General features: G+C 42.3%; 2 protein-coding genes and 1 non-coding gene across 4 annotated transcripts in view; all 3 read right to left on the reverse strand.

Moving 5' to 3' along the window:
* Nucleotides 1–7971, reverse strand: part of LOC121584206 (vesicle-associated membrane protein 5) — an 18192-nt gene extending 10221 nt beyond the window's left edge. The window contains exon 1 of the mRNA XM_041900038.2: nt 7676–7971. Within this exon, the coding sequence (XP_041755972.1) occupies nt 7676–7678 (3 nt within the window). The 5' untranslated portion in view covers nt 7679–7971. The remainder of the gene's footprint in view (nt 1–7675) is intronic.
* A 3534-nt stretch (nt 7972–11505) lies between these two features.
* trnag-gcc lies at nt 11506–11579 on the reverse strand. Its single transcript has one exon. It is a non-coding gene; the product is annotated as a tRNA-Gly (tRNA).
* Nucleotides 11580–11681: 102 nt separating this feature from the next.
* LOC121585035 (vesicle-associated membrane protein 8) lies at nt 11682–23428 on the reverse strand. Of its 2 annotated transcripts, none has more exons than XM_041901368.1 (3): nt 23230–23428; nt 13938–14093; nt 11682–13618 (listed from the first exon to the last, which is right to left on the reverse strand). In XM_041901368.1, the coding sequence occupies exons 1-3, from the start codon at nt 23242–23244 to the stop codon at nt 13433–13435; spliced, it is 357 nt and encodes a 118-aa protein (XP_041757302.1). In that variant the 5' UTR covers nt 23245–23428; the 3' UTR covers nt 11682–13432. The 2 variants fall into 2 exon arrangements, with proteins under 2 accessions (XP_041757302.1, XP_041757303.1); XM_041901369.2 differs by having other exon boundaries at nt 13938–14087; nt 23230–23400.
* Nucleotides 23429–24462: the final 1034 nt, after the last annotated feature.

Here is a 24462-nt window from a genome sequence, read left to right on the forward strand (position 1 = left end):
TGGGCCCAGCCCGGTACGAGATTGCAGCTCCAGAGATTTTTGGGGTTTGCGAATTTCTACCGCAGATTCATCCGGGATTACAGCCGCTGTGGCCGCTCCGTTAACTGCCTTGACTTCCAGTATCAGGACCTTCAAGTGGAATCCGAGGCGGATCGAGCGTTTCTGGATTTGAAGAGGCGATTCACCAACGCACCGATTCTCTCTCAACCGGACACGGCCCCGTCAGTTCGTCGTTGAAGTGGGCCGCGTCTGATGTGGGAGTTGTTCGCCATCCTGTCGCAGCGATGCTCCACGGACAGTAAACTCCATCCCTGCGCCTACTACTCTCGTCGCCTTTCGCCTGCGGAGAGGAATTACGATGTGGGTAACCGGGAGCTTCTCGCGGTGAAACTTGCCTTGGAGGAGTGGCGCCACTGGTTGAGGGGGCGGAGCAACCGTTTATTGTCTGGACTGACCACAAGAATCTTGCTTACGTGCAATCGCTAAACGTCTCAACTCCCGTCCAGGCCAGGTGGGCGTTGTTTTTGGAACGATTCAAGTTTTCCCTGACGTTCCGACCTGGATCTAAGAACGGCAAGGCGGACGCCTTGTCCCGGATGTTCTCCAAGACGGAGGAGAGTGGGTCCAAGACCGAGACAATTCTCCCCCGGAACTGCGTCGTGGGAGCAGTTATGTGGAAGATTGAGGAGGAGGTGCTGGCGGCCCTTCGGACTCAGCCCGGTCCCGGTAGCAGTCCACCCGGTCGGTTGTTTGTGCCTGAGTCGGTTCGTCCTGCTGTCCTCAAATGGTCCCACGCCAGCAAGATGGCTTGTCACCCTGGCGTGGCTTTCGGACAATGGCGTTTCTTCGCAGACGTTTTTGGTGGCCTGCCATGGCCGAGATACTTTCGGGGTTTTGTTGCTGCCTGTCCAGTGTGTGCGCAGAATAAGAGTACCAATCGGCCCAGCTCTGGACTACTTCACCCCCCTTCCTATTCCCCGGCGACCATGGTCGCATCTGGCCCTGGACTTCGTCACTGGGTTGCCCGCGTCTGAGGGGAACACGGTCGTTCTGACTATCGTGGACAGATTCAGCAAGTTCGCCCACTTTGTGCCAATTGCCAAGCTTCCTCTGCCTCGGAGACGTCCGAGATCCTGGTTAGGGAGGTTTTCAGGGTCCACGGTTTGCCCAGTGATATCGTTTCCGACCGTGGTCCTCAGTTTACCTCTGCTGTCTGGAAGTCCTTCTGTTTGGCCATTGGAGCTACAGTCAGTCTCACATCTGGTTTTCACCCCCAATCCAATGGTCAGGCGGAGAGAGCCAACCAGAAGATGGAATCCACGCTACGCTGTCTGGTCTCTTCCAACCCCACCTCCTGGGTCTCTCAGTTGCCTTGGGTTGAGTATGCCCACAATACTCTCCCTACATCTGCCACTGGGATGTCTCCCTTCCAGTGCCTGTATGGCTACCAACCTCCCCTGTTCCCTTCTCAGGAGAGGGAGCTCTCAGTGCCTTCTGTTCAGGCCCATATTCGTCGTTGCCACCGGACCTGGCATCGGGCCAGAAAGGCACTCCTTAGAGTTTCGTGACCGGTATCAGCTCCAGGCGAATCGTCGCCGGATCCCGCTCCCACCTATACCATCGGAGATAGGGTTTGGTTGGCCACACGGGATCTTCCGTTACGGACTGAGTCTAGGAAGTTGTTACCGAAGTTCATTGGTCCGTTTGTGGTGAAGAAGGTGATCAATCCAGTGGCAGTTCGACTCAAACTACCGAGGACGCTCAGAGTCCATCCCACCTTTCATGTCTCCCTGCCTCAAGCCTGTCTTCCTCAGTCCTCTGTTGCCTCCTCCGCCTCCTCCTCCTCCTCCTCGGATGATCGGAGGTGGTCCTGCCTACACGGTGCGTCGCATCATGGATTCCAGACGGCGGGGCCGGGGTTTCCAGTATCTCGTGGACTGGGAGGGGTATGGTCCTGAAGAGAGGAGTTGGATTCCGCGGCGACAGGTCCTAGATGCTGACCTCATCAGTGACTTCTACCGCCTCCATCCTGGCGCTCCGGGAGTCCGCCCGGTGGCGTTCGTCGGAGGGGGGTACTGTAACGATCCCGGCAGTCTGAGTCGGGTCCTGTCTGGTGACTAGTTTTTCTGTTCGGATCTCCAGTTTCCCGAGGGTTCGGGAACGCTCCGGGAGCTCTCTTGATTTCCGCACCTGCATCCCATCAGCAATCTGCACACCTGGTCCTGATCATCACCCTTCTTAGGCTCTGGCCTAACATCCAGTCCCTGCCGGATCGTTAGCCATGAACAGTAGGTTTACCAGAGTATCCGTCTTAGAGCTTAGCGTTAGTTTTGTTGTTTTTTCACCTTGTTGGTTGGTTGCTTACTTACCCCCGTTTTGTTCCATCTGCAGTCACCCGTCCGGAACCTTCATCCAACCTCTGCCTGGTGGTCGGCGGCTGCCGACCCAGGATGGGATCAACCACTGCACCCCCAACAACTAATCAACGCCGCCCGCTCTGTTCCCTGGATTATTCAGCATCACTCTTGAATTTGTAATAAACACTCACCTTCGTTGCAACTTACCTTGTCCTGGTCTGCTTCTGGGTTCTGGCTTAGCAACTCGTGACAGTGTGACTGGCTCATGACATTTAACCATGGATGTATGTACAGAGAAAATGCCCTATTTTTTCCCTTTTGTTGTCACTCCTGTTGGCTACCCCACGTGGGGGTATGTGCTGTCTGATTTGAGTCAAAGTCAAGTTGTTGGCCACTGACGAGCATTGCGATTCTACAGGTAGAAACAGCTTATTCGTCGCTACCGGGTTGGCACGCAGCAGGTACCGCCACAGAGTTTCTAAATCCAAAGGCGCAACATTGCGAGACTTCCGGGAATCCTTGCGAAACAGACCAAGCCGGGGTTTGGGGTTTGAGAAGTAAATTATTCTTCCTTTGTTGTTAGTTTTCTCTCAATCCAAAGGTATAACCTAGATTCGAGCCAATTTATTTAACTAGACAAGTCAGTTAAGAACAAATTCTTATTTACAATGACGGCCTACACCGGAGGACGCTGGACCAATTGTGCGCCGCCCTATGGGACTCCCAATCACGGCCGGTTGTGATACAGCCTTGAATCGAACCAGAGGGTCTGTAGTGACACCTCAAGCACTGAGATGCAGTGCCTTAGACCGCTGCGCCACTCGGGACACCAATGTCTTAAGTAGTTGAACATGTTATTACTCCAACCTCGTTAAAGTAACAAACTGACACGTTTTCATTTTCGTCAAAAACTACTTTATAGTAGTTTTTGACAGTTCAGCGCAAGACGACCATTAGATCCTAGCGTTAGACCCTAGCTTTGCTAGCCAACCTTGCTATGACATCGCCTACAAGTGTGGTCAGGGATTTATATTGAAGAAGCAGTTTCTGCCTATCTTCATACTGTACTGTCTTTGGTACCACTTTTGTTCTAGCAAGAGAAGGAACGGCCTCCCACTATGATAAGTACTTATCTGCAATGAGATTCTCTGTTTCATACAGGAAACCAAGAGACTGAACAAAACAAGTGCAATCTCAGCGACTCTGATGATTTCATATTTCACTGTCATTACTTCTTCGACACCCTTTCATACACACAACCAGAGTGGGCTATGGCGAGGTTAGAACACTAGTTCAGTGCCATCGTAGTGACAAGTTAGGACTAGCTGTTATAAATTACAGGTCAATGCATAATGAGTTATACAAGCTTTAGTAAAAGCTGCATTTCTTTCCCATTTATACTCGCTATTACAGCTGTCATGTGGTGAATAGACTACATTTGGATTGCTGTAGTTAAATTGGATTGAAACATAAAGTTTGAGGATATGTATGGCACTGATTTAGTTCACCCCACTCAATAGTCTGTTTAAAAATCAACCGGCGACAAAGTCTTCACACAGGAACTGCTGCCCCTTCCAGTTCCCCTCCTTGCTTCCTTCCTCCCTTCACTCCCTTACTCACTCCAGCCTCAATGAGAGTAGGCTACCTGGCAATTTGCTAGGAAACCCCCTCTCACAAATTGACAAGATGTTTTTTTACAATGCTACTCCAATGAAAAGGACAGGGATAGTCTGCTTATGGACTTCAGAGATATTTATGGGATATACTAACAGAGCTGGGTCTATATCTGTTATTAAATAAGAGTACGTCATCAACTAACATATAAAATATCTAGCCATTTAAATTTGGTTGATTGGGAGGTTAATATCCTACTCTAAATTATTACCCTGGCCCTCTGATGACGTTCACAAAACATTTTCAGAAATGCTCACATGGTCTGTATGAAATCATCTACTTGCATGAATTTGTTTGAAATGTGTATGATCTCTCAAAATCATATCCAAAGAATAGAAAAAAAGATACACTACCGGTCAGATGTTTTAGAACACCTACACATTCAAGGGGTTTTCTTTACTTTTACTGTTTTCTACATTGTAGAATAATAGTGAAGACATCGAAACTATGAAATAACACATATGGAATCATGTAGTAACCAAAAAAGTGTTAAACAAATCAAAATATATTTTATTTTTGAGATTCTTCAAATAGTCACCCTTTGCCTTGATGACAATGGTATCCAGGCTCTGTCGTAGCCGGCCGCGACCGGGAGACCCACGGGGCGGCGCACAATTGGCCCAGCGTCGTCCGGGGTAGGGGAGGGAATGGCCGGCAGGGATGTAGCTCGGTTGGTAGAGCATGGCATTTGCAAAGCCAGGGTTGTGGGTTCGATTCTCACGGGGGGCCAGTATGAAAAAAAAAATATATATAATAATGTATGCACTCACTCTGGATAAGAGCGTCTGCTAAATGACTATAAAAAAATTACAATAAAATAAAAATGACAGCTTTGCACACTCTTGGCATTCTCTCAACCAGCTTCACCTGGAATGCTTTTCCAACAGTCTTGAAGGAGTTCCCACATATGCTGAGCACTTGTTGGCTGCTTTTCCTTCCCTCTGCGGTCCGACTCAATCCAAACCATCTCAATTGGGTTGAGGTTGGGGGATTGTGGAGGCCAGGTCATCTGATGCAGCACTCCATCACTCTCCTTCTTGGTAAAATAGTCCTTACACAGCCTGGAGTTGTGTTGGGTCATTGTCCTGTTGAAAAACAAATGATATTCCCACTAAGCCCAAACCAGATGGGATGGCGTATCGCTGTAGAATGCTGTGGTAGCCATGCTGGTTAAGTGTGCCTTGAATTCTAAATAAATCACAGACAGTGTCACCAGCAAAGCACCTCCACACCATAACACCTCCTCCTCCATGCTTTATGGTGGGAAATACACATGCAGAGATCATGCGTTCACCCACACCGCGTCTCACAAAGACACGGCGGTTGGAACCAGAAATCTCAAATTTGGACTCCAGACCAAAGCGCAAATTTCCACCGGTCTGGTGTCCATTGCTCATGTTTCCTGGCCCAAGCAGGTCGCTTCTTATTATTGGTGTCATTTAGTAGTGGTTTCTTTGCAGCAATTCAACCATCAAGGCCTGATTCACACAGTCCCCTCTGAACAGTTAATGTTGAGATGTGTCTGTTAATTGATCTCTGTGAAGCATTTATTTGGGCTGCAATTTCTGAGGCCGGTAACTCTAATGAACTTATCCTCTGCAGCAGAGGTAACTTAGGTCTTCCATTCCTGTGGCGGGCCTCATGAGAACCAGTTTCATCATAGCGCTTGATGGTTTTTGCGATTGAACTTGAAGAAACTTTCAAAGTTCTTGAAATGTTCTGTATTGACTGACCTTCATGTCTTAATGTAATGATGGACTGTCGTTTCTCTTTGCTTATTTAAGCTGTTCTTGCCATAAAATGGACTTGGTCTTTTACCAAATAGGGCTATCTTCTGTATACCACCCCTACCTTGTCACAACACAACTGATTGGCTCAAACGCATTAAGAAGGAAAGAAATTCCACAAATTAACTTTTTTTTTTAACACCTGTTAATTGAATTGCATTCCAGGTGACTACCTCATGAAGCTGGTTGAGAGAATGCCAAGAGTGTGCAAGGCTGTCATCAAGTAAAAAGGGTGGCTATTTGAAGAATCTCAAATATAAAATATATTTTGATTTGTTTAACACTTTCTTAGTTACTGCATAATTCCATATGTGTTATTTCATAGTTTGATGTCTTCACTATTATTCTACAATGTAGAAAATAGTAAAAATAAAGAAAAACCTTGGAATGATGTCACGCCCTGACCTGGAGAGACTGTTATTATCTAGGTCGTTTGGTCAGGGTGTGAAAGTCTAGGTTTGGTATTTCTATGTTTGGCCGGGTGTGGTTCCCAATCAGAGGCAGCTGTCGCTCGTTGTCTCTGATTGGGGATCATACTTAGGCAGCCAGTTTTCCTGCCTGGGTTGTGAAATCTTGTTTGTGTTTCGGTGAGTTTGGCTTGTTTGTGTATAGCCTTCCGACGTCACATTTCGTCAGTGTTTATCCAGTTTAATAAACATGTTCGCATACCACGCTGCACCTTGGTCTGACCCGTCTCTCAACGACCGTGACAAATGAGTAGGTGTGTCCAAACTTTTGACTGGTACTGTATGTTTGAACTCCTTCAAGACTGTTAGAAAAGCATTCCAGGTGATGCTGGTTGAGAGAATGCCAAGAGTGTGCAAAGCTGTTATCAAGGCGAAGGATGGCTATTTCAAGAATCTCAAATATAAAATATATTTTGATTTGTTTAACACTTTTTTTGGTTACTACATGATTCCATGTGTTATTTCATGGTTTTGATGTCTTCACTATTATTCTACAATGAAAAAATTGTAAAAATAAAGAAAAACCGTTGAATGAGTAGGTGTTCTAAAACTTTTGACCAGTAGTGTATATTATGAATATTTAAAAGTTAAATTAACTGTATTACATGACGTAAGCTACATAACAGCAGTGGTGTAAAGTACTGAAGTAAAAATACTTTAAAGTACTACTTAAGTAGTTTTTCGGGGTATCTGTACTTTACTTTACTACTTATATTTTAGACTACTTTTACTCCACTACATTCCTAACGAAAAGAATGCACTTTTTTACTCCATATATTTTGACAGGAAAATGGTCCAATTCACACACTTATCAAGAGAACATCCCTGGTCATCCCTACTGCCTCTGATCTGGCAGACTAGCTAAACACAAATGCTTCGTTTGTAAATTATGTTGGAGTGTGCCCCTGGCTACCCGTCAATAAAAATAAAAAAAGGAAAATTGTGCCATCTGGTTTGCTTAATATAAGGAATTTTAAATGGTTTTACTTTTGATACTTAAGTACATTTTAGCAATTCCATTTACTTTTGATACTTAAGTATATTTAAAACGAAATACTTTTACACTTTTACTCAAGTAGTATTTTACTGGGTGACTTTCACTTTTATCTGAGTCATTTTCTATTAAGGTATCTTTACTTTTACTCAAGTATGACAATTTAGTACTTTTTCCACCACTGCATAACAGTTAAGTTCAATGTATGAAAACGATCTAACGTAATTCAAAGCCAGGCTGTAGCCTAATGTAGGCTATACACATTCAGTGACAAAGGAACGCTTCTTACAGGTCTGTGCAATCTTTAAGTTCATAAACTAAATTATGAATACATAAACATATTTAAATATACTATTTCTTAAACCTTTTATTTACTAAAAAAAAATCATAACTTACCATTGCTTTCACGTTACTATCTCTATTCCCGTCGTAAACTGTCACTGAACCCAATGCATTCAGAGGCGCGTCTTGGCATACACTTTTGTTTTCGAACAAATGTGTTTATCCAAGATGCTTTTCCGATATCACAAACTTTTATTTTCACCTTATCTCATTTGTAGTTGGCTACAGTTCGTTGCTATTTTTCTTTTAGTCGATATTCTTTGTTTTTCCTGCTTAGCTCTCTCACACTTTCACTGAAGACTGCTGGTCGGGTCGTGTGACACCCACCCCTTCTCTGGAAGTCAGCAGAACAGACCCTGTGACGTCGCGGCCGTAATGTCACTGTATTTAAATGCTGGTCAGTTATATTAGATGCGTGATCATACTACAGAAGTGATAGGGCAAAAACGTACACCTTGCCTACCATTTTAAAATCTACAGATTTTACAGGCTTTGGACGAGTGTTATAGAGCCAACAGTATATATTCATGTTAAGCCATTGCCGTTTCTTTTCACCTAGGCTTACTATGACCGTAGCTAGTCTAATGAGTGGGCTATATGACCATGATCTGCCTTTTGATCAAGCTTCAAACACATTAGTAGAGGGGATTGAAAACAAAAACGGCATTTTATGACAATTTGGCCCACATTCAACAGGCTCCAAAACTCAAACAATGGGTCCTTGTCTGTGTTCGCTGTTAAGCAATGGTCAGTAGTGTGGATCTGAAAAAAATTGAGTTGTGGGCTACCAATTTCCATCCCAAATTCCTTGTGCTTCTAGTGTCCACCCTGTTCTGTTAATACTGTATTTCAATTCTAGTTTAACTCACAGCCTTACTCTGTATTCATTCAGTTATAATACATAATGAATTACGCTCACCATAAGAGTTACTGTTGATGTAAACCTACATTCCACTTATGACAACTGACATAACACAGCCATAATATGAAACTTTCAAACAGGACATATAGGAAAGGAAGGGAGGAGTGGGGTAAGGGAGCACAAACCACACAAAAATAAATAATGAGATTGAAAGTGAAGTAATACATGTGAGAGGAAGTATGAAAAATGTATTCACTCACTAACTGTAAGCCGCTCTGGATAAGAGCGTCTGCTAAATGACTAAAAATGTAAATGTAAAATGTAAGTAAAGCTTTTCTCACAGTTAAACATACGTAAAAATGTATATATTCCATTTGGTAGGGAATTCCCAAGTTTTCAGTAGGAAAATGCAGTCTGAGTAATTTGATCACTGAGCTGAATGCACATTCTTACATTATTTCATCATTACAACTATTCCTCTGTCAAGGTTTTGTGACATGAAACCAGAACAGAAAAATGTGAACGGAAACCACACTTTCTGTCAGAGTGCACTGTGCACCTGTATGCTTGGTATGTTTGTAATTAAGGTCATGCAGGAATATCTGTGGTCCTCCATCTTACCAATATGACATTAAACCAACCAACACTAACATTACGTTTTCACTACATTTTCATTAACTGTCCTTTAACTGTAATAAATAAATAATAAATAGGTTACCTGGGAAGGCAGGATTTTCTCTTTATCGCCATCATCTGTCAACATTGACTTAATGATAAACATGAAAAGAGGTAAGCTATAACCCTGGTTGCCAGCCTTGGCCTTATCCGAGCAGACTAGAGCTGTGCCCATTGTTGGGGCCCTTAATTGTGTATGGGGGGCAGGGATGGACTGGGACCACAAATCGGCTAACACACTGCCCATTTTTTTCCTTGAGGCCCCTATTATTAGGCAAATAATGATCATTCTGCACAAAACCCCATATTTAGAACGGTCCACTGGGTTAAAGATGGACAGGCCCATCCGGCATTTACCCGAACTGCCTTATGGCCAATCCATTTCTGTATGGGGGCAGATGACAGCCACCATGTGTGGTACTAACCAGACTCACTCAGGCCTGGTTAACAATGGGACACGTCTGGGTCCGTTCCACACCAACACAAAGAACATATTCAGTCCAGTCGGCCCTCTCTCCTTATCATTATGTAATACGTTAGAATGAGGATGGTGTGCTCACATCCACATGACTTCCAATTAGAATCTGGACAGAATGCGTAGCTACCATTTCCTGTCCGGTATAAATGGGCTCTTAGTTTCTTACATTGGAATCAGTTGTTTCAGGAATACATGATTGGTCATAAGGATTGCAAATATAAATGTAAAATGTCATGTGAGAAGCACCCTGGTAATATAAGATTAGCATTTTTTCATGTTTTGTTAAAAATAATCACATTCATTCTTGGGGATTAACAAGAACTACTCTACTCTGTTTATCATATATCCTGATGTCTAGTCACCTTACCCCTATACATATACCTTATATACCTTAACCCCTATACCACAGGAGGTTGGTGGCACCTTCATTGGGGAGGGTGGGCTGGTTGTAATTGCTGGAGCGGAATCAGTGGAATGGTATCAAATACATCGAACACATGGTTTCCATTCCAGCCATTATTATGAGCCGTCCTCCCCTCAGCTGCCTCCACTGCCCTATACATATCTACCTCTATCGATCCAGTATCCCTGCACATTGTAAATATGGTACTAGAACTGACGCTGTATACAGTATTCTTACATACTTTATCGTGTTCTTATTTCTTATTCTTATTTCTTGTGTTTTTGTTCTACCTTGCTAGTTTTAGTATTACATCGTTATTGTTCACCGCATTGTTGGGGTTAGAGCTGGCAAGAAAGGCATTTCACTGTACTTGTGCATGTGACATTAAAACGTAAAACTTGAAACTGAGGGGGTGTCAAAGTTGAGTCACTTGTGAAACATCATGTGTCATCAGATTTCCAACTGCTGTGAACCATCATACAGCAGCACAACAATTGAGACATTGTGTTGACATTGGCTGTGTTTACACAGACAGCCAAATTCTGATATTTTGTTCACTCATTTGTATTTTGCGCAATCAGACCAACTCTAAAAAAGATCTGATGTGATTGGTCAAAAGACCAATTAGTGGAAAAAATATCAGAATTGGGTTGCCTGTGTAAACGCAGCCTAAGTAGATCCGATCCAAGCAACCTCGACCCCTTTCCCGTCTGTGAGATCTGTGCTGTGAGATATCACACATGGATGGAGATTTAGAGATGTCATTGAGGTCTTTGCATGGCGAGTAAAAATAGCTAAAAGTAAACACTGTTTGGGCCCACTGTAAAACCTAATACACAGTCCAAGTAAATACTGTTAATGGTTACAGCAAATATGTTAAATATTAGATGAAAACTCTGGTAACCCTGACTGTTCTGATAATGGCTCAACTGTTCTGTTCTGTTGATTCAAAATAACACTGTAAGTCGCTCTGGATAAGAGCGTCTGCTAAATGACTAAAAATAAAATAAAAATAAACACCTTCACAAAGTAAACACTAATCGAGACTTCCTTTTCCCCCCTTAGCTTATTGAGAGATCCCAGCAGTTAGAACACAGTAAAAACAACCTAAGGGTTTTCCCCATGGTCCTTTCATCAACTATACCAACCTCTTTGTGTTAGTGTACTGTGTCTCCCTCTTGTGACGTTATGATCAAGCAAATATAATTTTAGACAAGAGGAAAGAACAAAACATAATCACTGTGTAAGTAAATACAATTTATTCTATAACTAATCAGATACAACATGATTGAACTCCATCAATTAATGAAAAACAAATAATTCTACAGCAATTGTTACTGGCCCAAATTCCCAATACATCCTACTGGTCTAAAATAGTTATATTTTTTACATTTTAGTCATTTAGCAGACGCTCTTATCCAGAGCGACTTACAGTTAGTGAGTGCATAAATTTTTCCCCCCATACTGGTCCCCCGTGGGAATCGAACCCACAACCCTGGCGTTGGCAGCGCCATGCTATACCAACTGAGCTACACGGGACTGTCTCTGGCCTGGAGCCCCATGGCTACACATATCTGACATTTATGATCGGACTGTAGCAAGGCACATTATGGTGGCAGCCTTATAAAAAACAGAACAAATATTCATGTGGTCATACTTTTAATTAAGGAATTAAGGCAAAATTGTATTTCAATAATTTCCCATTACAAAAATAGTGTCAGGCATTTTCTAAGTATGTAGACACTTTTTAATCCAAGCATGTCATTTCATACTCCTTCATTGGTATTGTTGATCAAAAAGAACATTAATAAAGTAATATGAGAAACAAAAGAAAACAAAGATGTTCAGTAGGGATGAGAAATATAAAATGTTAATAAATAGCCTTAAATGAACCTCAATGTTACACTACTCGGATGGTTTAGGGCCCGATGTGGGTGCTTTACAAATGTACTAACAGGTGAATAAACTAAACATGAACTATATACACACATGGGAGGTAACTCCTTGACCTCTCCAAAGCTCGGATGGTATCGTACCATTGGAGTGGGCATTGGGATAAATTAAAACGCAAAGTAGCTAAAGAATACATGTACCAAAGCTACTCTGCAATTTATCGTTTTAATGGAGTCAAGATTACATTATCAGAATGAATACATTTTGGGGGAATTAAGACTTAAGTGGGTAAAGAAATAAAGGGGAAGAAATAGGTAAGCAATTACTGAATTACAGTACATTACAATTGAAAGCTACTGCCTTGTTTTAGGAAGACACTAACTAAGCGATGTCATGACAGCAGTCATAGGAGCTTTAGACATTAGTTTGGACCAGCAGGGGAGTTGTTAGCTGTTCAATCATCCCTCTCTCACAGCAGCTTAACTGGAGTTAGCCAGGGTTTCCAAGACCTGGGTACAAGGAACATGACAACCAGCATAGGTCATTACAAGAGTTCCAGCAGGTTATGTATGATGGAGTATCAGGTCATGGATAGAGGTGTAAAGACCTTTCACTTCTCCAGAGTCTCCCACCATTCTCTCTCTCTTTCCCTCTCTCAGTTCCCACCAACCTATGTCTCGTCTGTGGCCTCCGATGCTTTCTTTCACTAACCCTGCAAGTCAGAAACCCTGTTCTCCCAACTTTCAAAACAAAAACACTGTGACAACTGTTCTAGTAACCAGCTCAGCTAAAACACATTCAAATGTGGTGAAAAAAGTGGGAAAAGACTAACTACACAAACAATTTAAAATAATTATCAGCAACAATGACCATGACAAACATTCATCTCTACAGCACAAATCTCTTCATATCTCCCATGTTCACACGTTCAAATCTGTTCTGACCTTTGACCTCTTGGAGGCTTAACTCATTACCCGACTGTGTGTGGATCACATTACATACCCTAAAAACACCAAATGGATAGAAACCATAAATGCCATATAAATGCCAGCATGAATTTGGAAATGTGTCACAAAGAACATTATATAGGCTACAATGCCAATATCTACCCCTTAATTAGTACTTTGGTCTTTCCTGAAAAACAGTTGCGGCCCAGCATTAATAGAGAGAGCAGGGGATTTAAAGTAATGTTTTCTTCTTCAAATAAACCATATGGTGTTTGAATGGCCAAAGACTGGCTAGACTGGGGGTGTGAAGCTGCACAAGAGTTGAGACAGTGATGTATTTGAGAAAGAGGGAGAAAAGCCAACATGCATCATTTCAAAGTAATGACGCATTATTGAACTGTAGAGTCAACAGTAGCTATTGATCATGAGCCAAGTTGGTCTCTCTTGAAGTTGGGCTTCTCTTGAAAGAAATTGCTCAGGTGGTAAGTAAGCTAACAAGTGTGTGCGTGTGTATGTGCGATGTACTGTAAATGTGTGTCTCCGCCATGGAGGGTTATAGTCCTTTTGTGGGTGTTGGAAGAGGGGGAGCAGGCGAGCTGGTAGGGATGACTCCAGTGGCAAGCAGTACGATGATGAGGATTACGACGAGGACGATGACCACGATCACCACCCACAGCTTCATGTTCTTCCACCAGTAGGAACGAGCCACCTTCTGGGACGTGTGCTTGAAGTTCTGAGCCTGAGGGAAGATGGGATGCTATTAGGAACATGTTAACAAAAATCCTACCACTTGCATCGTTTTGCAGTAACCGATGCTTTGCAAACTGTGTGTGTGTCTACTACATTTTATTGTTTTACTGTAAGTGTGTTGAGAATTTTAAATGCAAGTTTGATTTGATATAATTAGATTTAAACTGAAGATAAGTATGGTACACAAACCCAAACAGTGGGTCACAAACTCTTCAAGTCCATATGGATACCTAATTTGGATTAACTATGAAATAAAAAAAACAGTAGAGGAGCACACAAGATGGGAAGACCAGTGTTGTAGGACTGACCCCAGCCTGCAGGTCCTCTGACTTGCCCATCAGGTCATCCAGCCTCTCTCCTCGGGCCAGGATCCGGTCCACGTTCTGGGTCATTATGTCCTTCACCCCCTCCACCTGAGATTGCAGGGTCTTCACCTTGTCCTGCTCCACCACCGCACCCTGCTCCTGGAGAAAAACAGAGACAGACAGTGATAGAACATGAGAGACAGACAGTGATAGAACATGAGAGAGAGAACGAGAGAGAGAGAGCATGAGAGCGAGAGAAAGCATGAGCGAGAGAGAGAAAGCATGAGCGAGAGAGAGCGAGTGAGAGAGAGAGAGAGAGAGAGAGGTCAATGAGGATAAAACGCTTCAGCAGCCATCCATCAAATGTTTTCGGAAACTGGTGATATCGGTGTGAAATGTGGACCATCAAGCCAAGGGTAAATGACTCAAGTACTCAAATTAGTGTTATTTTGTATTCTCTTACAAAAGCTTTATCAACAATCCATTTACAACAGCAGGCAGAGGACCCTGTGCATCAGTTTTACACCTGTATGTACTGTATCTTTAGGTCATATCTCCAAGTCATAACTGCCTTTTAATGATCATGTAAGACCTGCACACAAAAAAAGGTTGTAATCATTAGTCCAAAAAGTTTTGCAACGGAATCCGTTCACTCCAAACTGAAAACATTTTGCAACGAGAGTTTCTATTGTACAAATTCATGTAGGTCCCTCCCCGTTTCCTTCCATTTGCTTCCGTTTGGAATACACTCAACGATCCAACGAGGCATGTCCGGATCAGGAACATTTGTATCTTTCAACTAGGCCTATTTTATTGCCAGGAGGCATACATGAAAGAAAGGCCCTTGTAACTGTTCATCACTCCCCAATTTTCATTCATATTTGACATCCAGACCTTGCTGTGTGAACTTCAACACTTTAAAGTGCAAAAGATGCTATAAGATGTTGCTGTAAGGCGTTGAAGTGTTACGCCAATACTATATGTATGTAAGAGAAAGGGGTGTGTGTGTGTGCATGCGTGTGTTGCACATTTCTCCCAAACCCCATGAGCAGGCCCACTGGCTCACAACACAGGCATCTATTCTTTCTTTCTTTCTTTCTTTCTCTTTCTTTCTTTCCACTCGGTGAGTCTCCTCCCTCTCTCCTTCACAACCTGCTCTCTCCCGGCACAGGGCTCTGCCTGCATGAGGCCGACTGAATGGCAGACTGCTATCAAATGACAAGTCCTACTGAGAGAGAAAAATGATATACTGTTTAGCTAAAGTCTCCTTTGGGTGTTTCCTCACGAAGGTAGAACAAAAAATACCATGAATTTTTAGATTTCCACAAAATGTAATCCATAGACGGGTCCTTTGAAGGAAGGTACAGTGCATTCGGGAAGTATTCAGGCCGATTGACTTTTTCCACATTTCGTTACGGTACAGCCTTATTCTAAAATGAATTAAATAGTTCCCCCCCCCTCATTAATCTACACACATTACCCCATAATGACAAAGCAAAAACAGGTTTTTATACATTTTTGCAAATGTATAAAATAAAATAAACGGAAATACCACATTTACATAAGTATTCAGACCCTTTACTCAGTACTTTGTTGAAGCACCTTTGGCAACGATTACAGCATTGAGTCATCTTGAGTATGATGCTAGAAGCTTGACACACCTGTATTTGGGGAGTTTCTCCCATTCTTCTCTGCAGATCCTCTCAACTTCTGTCAGATTGGAAGGGGAGCATCGCTGCACAGCAATTTTCAGGTCTCTCCAGAGATGTTCGATTGGGTTCAAGTCTGGGCTCTTGCTGGGCCACTCAAGGATATTCAGAGATCTGTCCCGAAGCCACTCCTGCGTTGTCTTGGCTGTGTGTTTAGTGTCATTGTCCTGTTGGAAGGTGAACATTCGCCCCAGTCTGAGGTCCTGAGCACTCTGGAGCAGGTTTTCATCAAGGATCACTCTGTACTTTGCGCCGTTCATCTTTCCCTTGATCCTGACTAGTCTCCCAGTCCCTGCCGCTTAAAAACATCCACACAGCATGATGCTGCCACCACCATGCTTCACCGTAGGGATGGTGCCAGGTTTCCTCCAGACGGCAGGGATGTAGCTCAGTTGGTAGAGCATGGCATTTGCAACGCCAGGGTTGTGGGTTCGATTCCAGTATAAAAAATAAAAATGTATGCACTCACTAACTGTAAGTCGCTCTGGATAAGAGCGTCTGCTAAATGACTAAAATGTAATGTAAAATGTGACGCTTGGCATTCAGGCCAAAGAGTTCAATCTTGGTTTCAGCAGACCAGAGAATCTTGTTTCTCATGGTCTGAGAGTCCTTTAGGTGCCTTTTGGCAAACTCCAAGCGGTCTGTCATGTGCCTTTTACTGAGGAGTGGCTTCCTTCTGGCCACTCTACCATAAAGGCCTGATTGGTAGAGAGCTGCAGAGATGGTTGTCCTTCTGGAAGGTTCTCCCATCTCCACAGAGGAACTCTGGAGCTCTGTCAGAGTGACCATTGGGTTCTTGGTCACCTCCCTGACCAAGGCCCTTCTCCCCCGATTGCACAGTTTGGCCGGGCGGCCAGCTCTAGGAAGAGTCTTGGTGGTTCCAAACTTCTTCCATTTAAGAATGCTAGAGGCCACTGTGTTCTTGGGGAGCTTCAATGCTGCAGAAATGTTTTGGTACCCTTCCCCAGATCTGTGCCTTGACACCATCCTGTCTGGGAGCTTTAAGGACAATTCCTTCGACCTCATGGCTTGGTTTTTGCTCTGACATGCACTGTCAACTGTGGAACCTTATATAGACAGGTGTGTGCCTTTCCAAATCATGTCCAATCAATTGAATTTACCACAGGTGGACTCCAATCAAGTTTTAGAAACATCTCAAGGATGATCAATGGAAACAGGATGCACCTGAGCTCAATTTCGAGTCTCATAGCAAAGGGTCTGAATACTTATGTAAATAAGGGATTTCTGTTTTTTATTTTTAATAAATTTGCTAACATTTCTAAAAACCTGTTTTCACTTTGTCATTATGGGGTATTGTGTGTACATTGATGAGAATATATATATATTTTTTAATCAATTTTAGAATAAGGCTGTAACGTAACAAAAGGTGGAAAAAGTCAAGGGGTCTGAATAATTTCCGAATGCACTGTATGTTGACATATATTTGACATTTGTATCTTAAAGCTTAATTGAGGAATAATGAATTGAAGTTGGAACATTTGTGACATTTTGGTCTTACCGAAACATCCTTTAAAGCTGAGATCCGCGATAGGCGCAAAATCGCCACTGGCCACTCCTGGCGCATTTGTTATTGTTTTTGTTTTGTTGTTGTCATATCGCAAACGGACGTGGCAGTTTCATGAATTCCAGATCTAATGTTTCATCTGTTGGTGCTACAAATCAAAAATTGGTGTCATTTGAATCTTTACCGCTGGCTCTGTAATAGGAGTAGTATTTTGATTTCAATAATTGTTTTACATTAATTTATGAATGCTGAAAAATATAAACGTGAATATTGTTGAACATAGTAAAATGATCTATGGGCATATCAAAGTTCCAGTGGGATCTCTGCTAGTTTTAAAGTTATGTTCCATTTTATACAGAGACATTGGCATAGTAGACAATGTATCCAATCACAGCACTCCTTTTACTTGTACTATTGCACATCCTGCAAATCACCAGCAGAGGGCGACCCTTTTGAATGCATTTTCACATTCACTATGTTGGTAATGCTTACAAATTGGACCATAACTCTAAAGGTAGCAGAGATACCACTCCGGAACTTTGATATGCCTGTAGAGTATATTATGTTCAACAATACAGTTGAAGTCGGAAGTTTACATACACCTTAGCCAAATACATTTAAACTCAGTTTTTCACAATTCCTGATATTTAATCAGAGTAAAAATTCCCTGTCTTAGGTCAGTTAAGATCACCACTTTATTTTAAGAATGTGAAATGTCAGAATAATAGTAAAGAGAATGATTTATTTCAGCTTTTATTTCTTCAATCACATTCCCAGTGGGTCAGAAGTTTACATACACTCAATTAGTATTTGGTAGCATTGCCTTTAAATTGTTTAACTTGGGTAAAATGTTTAGGGTAGCCTTCCACAAGCTTCCCACAATAAGTTGGGTGAATTTTGGCCCATTCCTCCTGACAGAGCTGGTGTAACTGAGTCAGGTTTGTAGGCCTCTTTGCTCGCACACGGTTTTTCAGTTCTGCCCACAAATGTTCTATAGGATTGAGGTCAGGGCTTTGTGATGGCCACTCCAATACCTTGACTTTGTTGTCCTTAAGCCATTTTGCCACAACTTTGGAAGTATGCTTGGGGTCATTGTCCATTTGGAAGACCCATTTGCGACCAAGCTTTAACTTCCTGACTGATGTCTTGAGATGTTGCTTCAATATATGCACATAATTTTCCTTCCTCCTGATGTCATCTATTTTGTGAAGTGCACCAGTCCCACCTGCAGCAAAGCACCCCCACAGCATGATGCTGCCACCCCGTGCTTCACGGTTGGGATGGTGTTCTTCGGCTTGCAAGCAACCCCCTTTTTCCTCCAAACATAACGATGGTCGTTATAGGCAAACAGTTATATTTTTGTTTCATCAGACCAAAGTACGATCTTTGTCCCCATGTGCAGTTGCAAACCGTAGTCTGGCTTTTTTATGGTGGTTTTGGAGCAGTGGCTTCTTCCTTGATGAGTGGCCTTTCAGGTTATGTCGATATAGGACTTGTTTTACTGTGGATACAGTGAGGGGAAAAAAGTATTTGATCCCCTGCTGATTTTGTACGTTTGCCCACTGACAAAGAAATGATCAGTCTATACTTTTAATGGTAGGTTTATTTGAACAGTGAGAGACAGAATAACAACATTTACATTTACATTTACATTTTAGTCATTTAGCAGACGCTCTTATCCAGAGCGACTTACAGTTAGTGAGTGCATACGAATCGAACCCACAACCCTGGCGTTAAAACGCCATGCTCTACCAACTGAGCTACATCCCTGCCGGCCATTCTACGACAGAGCCTGGATACGAACCAGGAACTCTAGTGGCACAGCTAGCACTGCGATGCAGTGCCTTAGACCACTGCACCACTCGGGAGGTTAACAACAACAAAAATCCAGAAAAATGCATGTCAAAAATGTTATAAATTGATTTGCATTTTAATGAGGGAAATAAGTATTTGACCCCCTCTCAAATCAGAAAGATTTCTGGCTCCCAGGTGTCTTTTATACAGGTAACGAGCTGAGATTAGGAGCACACTCTTAAAGGGAGTGCTCCTAATCTCAGCTTGTTACCTGTATAAAAGACACCTGTCCACAGAAGCAATCAATCAGATTCCAAACTCTCCACCATGGCCAAGACCAAAGAGCTCTCCAATGATGTCAGGGACAAGATTGTAGACCTACACAAGGCTGGAATGGGCTACAAGACCATCGCCAAGCAGCCTGGTGAGAAGGTGACAACAGTTGGTGCGATTTCTCGCAAATGGAAGAAACACAAAATAACTGTCAATCTCCCTCAGCCTGGGGCTCCATGCAAGATCTCACCTCGTGGAGTTGCAATGATCATGAGAGCGGTGAGGAATCAGCCCAGAACTACACGGGAGGATCTTGTCAATGATCTCAAGAGTGGCTCAAGAAGAAGCACATTAAGGTCCTGGAGTGGCCTAGCCAGTCTCCAGACCTTAATCCCATAGAAAATCTGTGGAGGGAGCTGAAGGTTCGAGTTGCCAAACGTCAGCCTCGAAACCTGAATGACTTGAAGAAGATCTGCAAAGAGGAGTGGAACAAAATCCCTCCTGAGATGTGTGCAAACCTGGTGGCCAACTACAAGAAATGTCTGACCTCTGTGATTGCCAACAAGGGTTTTGCCAACAGGTACTAAGTCATGTTTTGCAGAGGGGTCAAATACTTATTTCCCTCATTAAAATGCAAATCAATTTATAACATTTTTTACATGCGTTTTTCTGGATTATTTTGTTGTTATTCTGTCTCTCACTGTTGAAATAAACCTACCATTAAAATTATAGACTGATCATGTCTTTGTCAGTGGGCAAATGTACAAAATCAGCAGGGGATCAAATACTTTTTTCCCTCACTGTATAGATACTTTTGTACATGTTTCCTCCAGCATCTTCGCAAGGTCCTTTGCTGTTCTTCTGGGATTTATTTGAACTTTTCACACCAAAGTACGTTCATCTCTAGGAGACAGAACACGTCTCCTTCCTGAGCGGTATGACAGCTGCGTGGTCCCATGGTGTATATGCTTGCATACTATTGTTTGTACAGATGAAAGTGGTACCTTCAGGAGTTTGGAAATTTCTCCCAAGGATGAACCAGACTTGTGGAGGTCTACACATTTTTTTCTGAGGTCTTTGCTGATTTCTTTTGATTTTCCCATGATACCAAGCAAAGAGGCACTGAGTTTGAAGGTAGGCCTTGAAATACATCCACAGGTACACCTCCAATTGACTCAAATTATGTCAATTAGCCTATCAGAAGCTTCTAAAGCCATGACATCATTTTCTGGAATTTTACAAGCTATTTTAAGGCACAGTCAACTTCTGACCCACTGGAATTGTGATACAGTGAATTATAAGCAAAATAATCTGTCTGTAAACAATTGTTGGAAAAATTACGTGTGTCATGCACAAAGTAGATATCCTAACCGACTTGCCAAAACTATAGTTTGTTAACAAGAAATGTGTGGAGTGGTTGAAAAACGAATTTTAATGACTCCAACCTAAGTGTTTGTAAACTTCCGACTTCAACTCAACTTCATATTTTAGCCATGAACATATTTTCAATATTCATGTTTATATTTTTTAATATTCATAAATTAATGTCATTATAAAAATTTAAATAATAATAACATTACAGAGTAAGCGGTAAAGCTTCATATGACACTAATTTTCGCTTTGTAGCACCTACAGATGAAACATTATGTAGTCTTAAAGGGTAAGGCCAAAATGTCACAAATATTACTCTTCAATGTATTATTTTTCCAATTATGCTTTAAGATACAAATGTCAAATATATGTCAACAATCTTTCCTCCAATGGACCCTTCTATGGATTACATTTAATGAAAATAAAAAAATTACAAATGTATTTCTTCTTTTACGAATCACCCCTTTAGTCAATTGTACACTGAACAAAAATATAAATGCATCATGCAACAATTTCAAAGATTTTACTGAGTTACAGTTCATATAAAGGAAATCAGTCAATTTAAATAAATTCATTATGCCCTAATCTATGGATTCCACATGACTGAGAATACAGATATGCATCTCTTGGTCACACATACCTTAAAAAAAAGGTAGGGGCGTGGATCAAAATACCAGTCAGTATCTGGTGTGACCACCATTTGCCTCATGCTGCGCGACATCTCCTTCGCATAGAGTTGATCAGGTTGTTGATTGTGGCCTGTGGAATGTTGCCCCACTCCTCTTCAATAGCTGTGCGAAGTTGCTGGATATTGGCGGGAACTGGAACACGCTGTCGTACACATCGATCCAGAGCATCCCAAACATGCTCAATGGGTGACATGTCTGGTGAGTATGCAGGCCATGGAAGAACTGGGACATTTTCAGCTTCCAGGAATTGTGTACAGATCCTTGAGACATGGGGCTGTACATTATCATGCTGAAACATGAGGTGATGGCGGCGGAAGAATGGCACAACAGTGTCCCTATGCATTCAAATTGCCATCGATAAAATGCAATTGTGTTCGTTGTCCATAGTTTATGCCTGCCCATACCATAACCCCACCCCCACCATGGGACACTCTGTTCACAACGTTGACATCAGCAAACCGCTCGCCCATACGACGCCATACACACTGCCATCTGCCTGGTACAGTTGAAACCGGGATTCATCTGTGAAGAGCACACTTCTCCAGTGTGCCAGCGGCCATCGAGGGTGAGAATTTGCCCACTGAAGTCAGTCAGGACGCCGAACTGCAGTCAGGTCAAGACCCTGGTGAGGACGATGAGACGGTTTCTGACAGTTTGTGCAGAAATTCTTTGGTTGTGCAAACCCACAGTTTCATTAGCTGTCCTGGTGGCTGGTCTCAGACGATTTCACAGGTGAAGAAGCCGGATGTGGAGGTCCTGGGCTGGCGTGGTTACACTTGGTCTGCGGTTGGATGTACTGCCCAATTCTCTAAAAAGACGCTGAAAGCGGCTTATGGTAGAGAAATGAACATTCAATTATCTGGCAACAGCTCTGGTGGACATTCCTGCAGTCAACATGCCAATTACACGCTCTCTCAAAACTTGAGACATCTGTGGCATTGTGTTGTGTGACAACACTGCATATTTTAGAGTGGCCTTTTATTGTCCCCAGCACAAGGTGCACCCGTGTAATGATCATGCTGTTTAATCAGCTTCTTGATATGGCACACCTGTCAGGTGGATGGATTATCTTGGCGAAGGAGAAATGCTCACTAACAGGGACGTAAACAAATTTCTGCACAAATGAGACAAATAAGCTTTTTGTGCGTATGGAACATTTCTGGGATCTTTTATTTCAGCTCATGAAACCAACACTTTACATGTTGCGTTTATATTTTTGTTCAGTATAGTTCAAGACTTTATTACATCCTCTCCTGAGGAGGAAGCACAGTACGGTATTCCACAGTAAATTCATACTGGATTTTCCAATATTCTCCCATAGAGCCCATGAAGAGTAAGGTGTAGTATTTGAGTTAGCCTTGTATATTTGACTATCATCCTCCTATCATTTCCTTCAAATTGACACAGTTGAAGCTTCATGCTGAGGTTGTTTGAGGTGTTGCATAATTTTCAAAAGTACAGTATCTGTAATCTGATTACAATATTTTAGCTGGTAACATAACTAATTACAGTTACAGTTTTCTTGTAATCAGATTACATGTAACTAACAGATATATTGTTTCAAGAAGCTTTATTGTTGTTATGTAATATATAGATATGGCTACATTCAAGGGTGATTATCAAAACAAACAGGCTACCCAAAAGTAACAATTGTTGCGCAGGCGCCAGTAGAGAAATGTACAATTTGAACACTTTGGTCCATTTCCTCAAAAACGAGATTGCCACGACATCTTGGTCAGAAAGAATTTGCGTTGAGGGCAAAACAGAACCTTTTAATTCAAGGCCAAACAGCAGACGAAACGATCAACCTGCTGCATTTAGATTCTCAAGTGAGAAGGATAGGCTGTGTGGACTCGACTGAGACTGGTTATAATGCTGTAATGTTTTGTTTTGTATACAAAGAAAATAACGATCGTTCCATAATCAGCACCTACCAGGTCATTATACATGTTGTTGGAAACTTGAGTCCTTTGCCACCGGAGTGATAGCTTCTTTAATCCTGATGCATCAAATTTGTCGAACTTTTGTATTGAGTTTGAGGTCCCCGTTAAACAGCCGATTACGTTACCTACTTCCTGGTTTGTTGTTTCTCCGTCAAAGTCTTGACCCTCCTCAAATGTTTTGCTTCCACTTGCTTCCTCGTGAGGGCGTTAAAGTGCGGCGTTCTAAGGTGCAACAGCAGCAAGTAAGAAAAAGTAGACGCAACACAGGAGAATGTCGTTGATGCTGGTTGGCCCACACACGTTCACGTCAGTATTCTTGATAATAGTACGTGCTCATATGCTGGGGCCTGCGGATTACAGTAAAGAGCATTTTCCTTTTTTACCTGCAACTTCTGTGTGCATGCACTGTAGAACATACAGCAGCAGGTGGATTGAAACACCCTATTAGCTGTCATGCCCATAGGGGGCACAGGGGCACGTGCCCCCTCAGATTTGTCCTGTTTAAATATATATACATACAGTATATTGTTTAAAAAATATATTCGTTTTTGTTTGTTTCTCTCAGGGGTTGGAACTAAAAATATTTTCCAATCGTTTCGTTCAGAACCACTTTTTTTTTTTCGTTCCACGGTTCCAACTAGCAAAATAAAGTTCTGAATCGGTTCCCAACACAAAAAGTACCGGTTTATATCCTTCCTTTCTGTTCCTTTTTTAACCTGTGAAATCAACAGTTTTTACATTTAGCTCATTAAATTACTTCACCAATCAGTGAGGATAGAACAGGCAAGCTAGTTGTTTACATGCGTTCTTGACAGAAAAGTGTAGCCTATGTCGCAAGATGGAACTGACATTTTGCAGGTGTGGAGAGAGTGAGAGAGGGTTGAGGAGGAGCCTTGAAGCTCAGGGCATCTTGTTATGTCATGCATTATATTAATTACATTGCAGTCAGAAAGTATTCAGATCCCTTGACTTTTTCCACATTTTGTTATGTTACAGCCTTATTCTAAAATTGATTAAATAGTTTCCCCCCCCCCCCCCCCAACTACACACAATACCCCATAATGACACAACTGATTTTTTTGCAAATTTTAAAACTACAAAACGGAAATATCATATTTTCATAGGTATTCAGTCCCTTTACTCAGTACTTTGTTGAAGCACCTTTGGCAGCTATTACAGCCTCGAGTCTTCTTGGGCATGAAGCTACAAGCTTGGCACACCTGT

Source organism: Coregonus clupeaformis, chromosome 16, assembly GCF_020615455.1.
Source record: "Coregonus clupeaformis isolate EN_2021a chromosome 16, ASM2061545v1, whole genome shotgun sequence".
NCBI classification, from domain to species: domain Eukaryota; kingdom Metazoa; phylum Chordata; class Actinopteri; order Salmoniformes; family Salmonidae; genus Coregonus; species Coregonus clupeaformis.